Source organism: Rana temporaria, chromosome 7 (assembly GCF_905171775.1).
Source record: "Rana temporaria chromosome 7, aRanTem1.1, whole genome shotgun sequence".
Lineage (NCBI taxonomy): Eukaryota > Metazoa > Chordata > Amphibia > Anura > Ranidae > Rana > Rana temporaria.
The window spans coordinates 152,767,466-152,774,647 of NC_053495.1; the positions used below are offsets into that span (position 1 = coordinate 152,767,466).

Here is a 7,182-nt window from a genome sequence, read left to right on the forward strand (position 1 = left end):
CACCCTCCCCTCTTCCAATGATTAAAAAAGCACACCAAAGACCAGACTGATTGCCGAACAGGCATGAAACTAGCATTGTCTACAATGGCAGGACCCATTTCACACGCAGGGTAGTATACTTTTAAAATAATATTCACCAAAAACTATTTTAGTTTCCTTTTAAAAATATGTATTTCTGTGCAAAGATAAAAAAATATCTGAAGTTTCTGGAATACAGTTGCTCTTGTTGTGTACAGATAAAGAAAAATATCTGCGTAACCTGTGACACTTTTGAGTAAACATGGCCTATAAACCTTTGACGAAGCGCGTCAGAAGGTTGTACGGCAACCGGAAGTGACGAGACCCAGGACTAGAGCTGCGCGATTAATCGCGGAGAGAATCGCAATTTCGATTCTCCCAGCGGGATGACCCGCGATTCTTCTGTTTTCACCGCTGGTTCCACGTAACCGACGTCAGCAGCCTGCGCCGCTGGATAGATTCCTGAGCTTCAAGTCTCACAGTTCTGTACAACAGTAGTTTGTATCCATGCGCCACCCAGTGGTTGCCGGCGGTACTGCTTCTGATGTATTAATCCTTCTCACAGTTCTGTACAACTGTGTGTATCAATGGGCCACCCAATGGTTGCTGGCAGTACTGCTTCTGATGTATATATAAAGAAAAAAAAAAAACAGACCAGTGATATGTCTAATGTTAAAGACCATATAACTCCTATGAAAAAAGCAGAATCAAAGTTTGATTCAGCTTTTTTCATAGGAGTTATATGATCTTTAACATTATAGACATATCACTGGTCTCTTTTTTATATATATTCATACTTTTCAGATAAATCACAGGTTTATTTATTATTATTTTTTTTGGGGGGGGGGGGGGGGGGGGGGGGTTCTGGCATACATTTTTTGAGAATCGTGATCTTTAGTCTAAGCAAAAGAATCGCGATTCTCGTTTTGACCAGAATCGTGCAGCCCTACCCAGGACTAGGCGAGAACACATTCACCGGCCCCTCCGGTACTGGGGTTCTGATTCTGTCACTTATATGGTGCATTGATGGGCAGGATCCCTATTGTGAGTGTTATTTTAACTGGGGCTGGTAATGACAATGTACTTCTGGGGTTCCAACTTCTAACCAAAAAAATTGAAAAACTTAAATAAAAATACTAAATCAAACAGGCTGGGCAGAATCTTACCTTGGGGTTTGGATAGATGTCAGCCTTGGTGAAATTTTTAGCTTCAGCGGCAGTAAGAATATTTTGTCTGAAAAAATTAACCAGATCTACAACCGAAAACCTCGGAAATGTCAACTTGTCCGGATTAGACATGGTGAGTTAAGGCAAGAAAGGCTGGGAGACACCTAGAAGAGACACAACATCAAACCATCTCTGGAAAATTTGCACACACACATTATGTATGTATGTATATATAAAAATGTCATATTAAACACTTGCCTACATGTTCACCCCCTTCCTGCGCAGGCCAATTTTCAGCGCTCCTACACTTTGAATGACAATTGCACAGTCATGCAAACTGTACCCAAATTAAATTGTTTGATTTTTTACCACAAATAGCTTTCTTTTGGTGGTATTTAATCACCACTTGGTTATTTTTTGGTAAACAAAAAAAATAAACATTTTTCATAGTTTTTTTTTTTTTAACCAGTTAACAACCGCCCTATAGACGAAATATGTCTACAAGGCGGTTGCTCAACTCTGGGAGGATGTCCATGGACGTCCTCCCAGAATCGCACTCCCGCGCGCCTCCGTACCCGGCGGTTTACCACGTGATCGCTTCTTCCAATGACGGAGCGATCACTTGTAAACAAACCGGCGTCATGTGATGACGCCGGTTCCTCCCTCTCCTCTCTGTACCGAACGGTACAGTGTGAGAGGAGAGGGGAGAGAGCGGAAGCAGCAGCAGCAGCTGCTGTGGGCTGGATCTGTGACAAATGCAGTCACAGATCCAGCCATCCCTCCCTGTGCAATACCAGCAATACCCCACAATACCCTGCAACGTTGCCTATGGGGATTTTTAAGTAGCAAAGTTTGGCGCCATTCCACGAGCGTGTGCAATTTTGAAGGGTGACATGTTGGGTATCTATTTACTCGGCGTAACTTCATCTTTCACATTTATGCAAAAGAATGAAGAAAAAATACTAAATTTGCTAAATTTTATAACAGAAACAAAGACAATTTTTTTTTACAGAATTTTCAGTCTTTTTTCTCTTATAGCGCAAAAAATAAAAAACCCAACGGTGATTAAATACCACCAAAAAAAAAGCTCTATTTGTGTGAAAAAAAAGGACGAAAATTTCATTTGGGTACAGTGTTGTATGACTAAGTAATTGTCATTCAAATTGTGAGAGCACCGAAAGCTGAAAATTGGTCTGGTTATTAAGGGGGTTTACGTGCCCAGTGATCAAGTGGTTAAAGAAACGTACAGGCAATTTTTCTCCTTCACTGATAGGTAGCACTGATGGACACCAATGGGACAGATATCCCTTCAACCACTTGCCGACCGACTCACGCCGATATACATCAGCAGAATGCCCCTTCTGCGCAAACTGATGTACCTGTAAAAATAACAAGCCATCACTGCCCCTACCTATGACTGGTCTTCACAGCCAGGAGCACTGGAAGGGGCAAACGCATGTAAAAAAAACACAGAATTGCCAAGCACAACTTGCCAACCAATCGGCAACCAACCAAATTCACCTGTCCAACAGTGCGTTAAAATACAGGTGTTTAAATGTGCCCGTATGTCAGTCCGTAAAAGCAGGATAGTGTACCCGCAGACTCGATGTCCGTGATAGTGTTGAGGAGAGGCAGAACGGGGAACTGCCTATGTAAACAAGTACATTTTCCCGTTCTGCCTAGCAACATGACAGGGATCTTCTGTTCCCAGTGATCTGTCACGTTCCAGTAACCCCCCCCCCCCCACCGTTAGAACACGCTGAGGGAACACATTTAACACCTTGATTGCCCCCTAGTGTTTAACCCCCCTACCCTGCCAGTGTCATTTTTACATCGATCAGTGCATTTTTATAATCAAAAAGTGCAAATAGGGGTTAGATTTGTCCACGCAATTTTGCAGTCCCGCAAAGAGAGGGGAAAAAAAAAAAAATCATTTGGCCACCATTACCAGTAAAAAAACATTTTTTTATAAAAAGTCCCTAATATAGATTCTGTGGTTTGTAGACAAAATAAATAAATTTTATATATATATATATACACACACACACACACACACACACACACACATACACACACACCCCCCCCCTTCAAAATTGTTGCTTATTTTTTTGTTTCTAGTGCAAAAAATAAAAACGGCAGAGGTGATCAAATACCACCAAAAGAAAGCGCCATCTGTGGGGGGCGAAAGACACAATTGTCAATTGCCGTATCGCAAAAAATGCTAATCATTAAGGAGGGCAAATCTTCTGGGGCTGAAGTGGTTAACAGAAGCTGGTTATCGGCTTTCTTCTATCAGGCTGCATTCACATCTGAGCGTTTTGTCGCCTGAAGCGCGACGCTCAAATACGCTAGAGAGGAAAAAAAACACATTATACCCTATGGAGATGGTTCACATCTGCACGCCGATACGCCTGACACCGAACGACTGAAGCTCAAACAAGTTCCGGACCCTTTTTTGTCGCGCGCATCGGGCGGTTTGGGCGTATTTGAGTGTTTCTATTTCCCATAGAAAGTAATGGAAATGCTCGATTCAAGCGTCTTGCGCGACAACGAGCGTTTTCTACGGGCGTTTCGTCGCTTTAATCAATAGAACTTTTCACCCAGGCAGAAGATTAAAAAAAAATCTACCAACAAGTGATGAAAAGATGATCATTTTTCCTATTGGCTAAAATAAAAAACGTCGGAGTACAAAAACGTCGGAGTACAAAAACGTCGGAGTACAAAAACGTCGGAGTACAAAAACGTCGGAGTACAAAAACGTCGGAGTACAAAAACGTCGGAGTACAAAAACGTCGGAGTACAAAAACGTCGGAGTACAAAAACGTCGGACGACGCTGTATGCAAATAAGCATGAATACGCGCGACAAAACGCTGGAAAAAAACACCCGACGCTCAGGTGTGAATGCAGCCTCAGTGTGAGAAAAGAAAAGGAACAAAATTGTGTAGCGCTATGGCAAATTAATATCTATAATGGTAGTTCCTCATGGGAACAATGGGAACATAAATAAAGTAACAAATGCAATAAAAAAAAGTTCTCGTGAAAGATAAAGTCCAATGGTTGTAAACACAAAGTCCATATATCTGTAGACACCACGTGCAAAATGAGGGAACTTGATTAGAATCCCATCGAGACAAATTGTGTAGTGAGTGATCACCGCCACCAGTGGTAGTAAATGGAGGCTTACCGAAGATGGTGGACCTGAAATGACGTACGTCAATCAAGTCATAACAAGCTTCAAGTACCAGACAGGGTACACAAAGTAGCAATCACCAAGAAACTTGCTAGAAGTAATCAATCAGTGTATGATCATAAATGGATAACCTTGGATCTTTGCAGCTCAGCAAGGGGTTAAATAGTTGAAAGAAAATGGAAAGAGAAGGGCCACATAGTGTAAACCGGTATAAAACTGGGTATTTATTGTAAAAAGATAGCAAGTGCACTCACATGTATCTGGATAAAACTTGCATATTCTATAGTATGAGGCGGCAGTGGAGGCGACCCGACGGCGTTTCGTGTTATTCACACATCATCTGGGGTGTGAGAAAAGAAAAGCCAATAACCAGCTTGTGTTTACATCCTGTGATCAGTTGACTTTGGCTGACAGCTTATCACATGGTAAAGGGCTGCTGTGATTGGCCCTTTAGCCTGACCCACGATAGCCGAGTCCAGAGGACTCAGCTGATCACAGAGCGTGCTGAAAAAGGGTACCAATGAGATGGGGGCCGCTTTACCCATGTGCGATGGAAGTAAAGCAGGTGGCAGCACCTGAGAAGTGAGCGTTACTGCTTGCCCGCAGCAGGCTAACGTAGAAAAGAGCTGCTCACTGCCCGGGACTGCATGTCCTGGGTGTCAGGCGATACACATTGTACATCCCTCTATAGTGAATAGGCAGGCAAAAGCCCAGGCAGCAGGATGCGATTCCTAGTCGCCATGGCAACCTAGGATTTCTCCAGCCCGGTCTTAAAAGTCAGGAGCTACAGGATTTGAATCCAATAACTTAATCTTTTCAAAAATGAAGAGGGGGTGGCCGTCCTTGTACCGAGGAGTACACCATCCTCCAACATGGAGGAAGGCCCCGCCATACACATTACAACCTGACCATACAATCAAGTCCTAAACTGTCCAATCTATTTGTATCCAGCCTGACAGCTCCCTGCACTACATACAAGTTGGTAAATGCAAAGCAGATCATTACAAAGTGTGAGTGATTGTATAGTCACTATAAAGCAGATCATACAGAGTGTATGGTCACTATAAAGCAGATTGCATAGTGTATGGTCACCATAAAGCAGGTCGTACAATCAGATTGTATGGTCACCATAAAGCAGGTCGTACAATCAGATTGTTTATCACATGCATAGTGCTCATTGGTCCTTCCTATAGATAACTCCTGTAATATTGTTCTCCCGTGCTGTCAGCTGTACAATGAACGCAAACATCGCACGAACCGGACACCGCCACTCTACACCCAGAGATCCGTGCAATAATTAATAATCGCTGCTATGCGGTGCCAGTCTTCGGTACTCACGTTATATCGCTGCTTTTCTGGCGCACAGACAATCTGTGTAAATACGCTGTAACCGGTAAATTTTTAAACTCGATCCCTCCCCCCGCTGATGTCACTACTCTGCGTCTGACACGCACATGCGTTCCACCACGGGACAGTCGCACGTTGGATTTCACCACCGCTTTGTTTTTTGTGAATACAGAGATTGTGTTGCTGAGCCGATATCTAATATCCTGTATGTAAGTAGAGATATTGTTTACATTACGGGCGGTGCAATGAATAAACGGGAATTGGGCGGTCAAGCATAATTGCTAACTATCTGCGCCTGCGCACTCAGCTGCGTCCCTATCACTCTGGGTAACGTGCGGGGCGGTGCAGTGTCATATTCTGCTCCCTATCACAGAATGCAGCCTAAGTCACGTGGCGGCGAACTGCGCATGCGCAATGCGTTCCAATGCCAAATGTGATGCGTTCCAGGGGATTCACGACACTACCCCTCAGTGAACCCATCACAATTTGTCACGGAAGTGACGAGCAACCATAACGAGGAGGCATACACAGAGCGGGGGGGCGGGACAGAACATGCAGATCCAATGAGAAACCTACAAAGAGCGGGGGGGAGGGGGGAGGGGAAAGAGACATGCAGATACATTAGGCTGCATTCTGTGATAGGGAGCAAACGGTGACACAGCCCCGCCTCCAGCCCCGCCCCCAAAGCAGAGGCTTATTGAGGTCCGTAAAAAACATAGACTCTCTGGCTTTTAAAGCATCACCCATGTATAATAAAATGTCACATTGTTTTGGTGTGCGCAATAAAGACTGTGAAGAAAATGTGTATGTAGGAGGAGAGCTTCTGAATACCAACAAACACATTTCCATTTTATTCCTCATTTCAATGGGAAAGTTTAAGGTGGAACTTTAGGTTTGATTTATCTTTGAAGTGAAATGTTACCCAAAAAGTAAAGTTCCGCTCTTCTGTATTTTTTTAGGCTCCATGTACACGGGACCATCCTCACCCCCCCCCCCCCCCCACCGCCATCCTCCCAGCTGTGCGAATCACCCCCCCCCCACCGCCATCCTCCCAGCTGTACGAATCCCCCACCGCCATCCTCCCAGCTGTACGAATCCCCCCCCCCCCCACCGCCATCCTCCCAGCTGTACGAATCCCCCCCCCCCACCGCCATCCTCCCAGCTGTACGAATCCCCCCCCCCCACCGCCATCCTCCCAGCTGTACGAATCACCCCCCCCCCCAACACCATCCTCCCAGCTGTACGAATCACCCCCCCTCCCAACACCATCCTCCCAGCTGTACGAATCACCCCCCCCCCACCGCCATCCTCCCAGCTGTACAAATCACCCCCCCCCCCCCAACACCATCCTCCCAGCTGTACGAATCACCCCCCGCCCCACCGCCATCCTCCCAGCTGCAGGGATCATCCCCCCCCCCCCCACCGCCATCCTTCCAGCTGTAGGGATCAGATCTGTAGTA

General features: G+C 45.2%; 1 protein-coding gene across 1 annotated transcript in view; it reads right to left on the reverse strand.

Moving 5' to 3' along the window:
* Window positions 1–5,815, reverse strand: part of NUF2 (NUF2 component of NDC80 kinetochore complex) — a 30,882-nt gene extending 25,067 nt beyond the window's left edge. Inside the window, exons 1-2 of the mRNA XM_040360166.1 lie at window positions 5,714–5,815; window positions 1,185–1,348 (exon numbers count right to left, since the gene is read on the reverse strand). Coding sequence (XP_040216100.1) covers window positions 1,185–1,316 — 132 coding nt within the window. The 5' untranslated portion in view covers window positions 1,317–1,348; window positions 5,714–5,815. The remainder of the gene's footprint in view (window positions 1–1,184; window positions 1,349–5,713) is intronic.
* Between the last annotated feature and the right edge of the window lie 1,367 nt (window positions 5,816–7,182).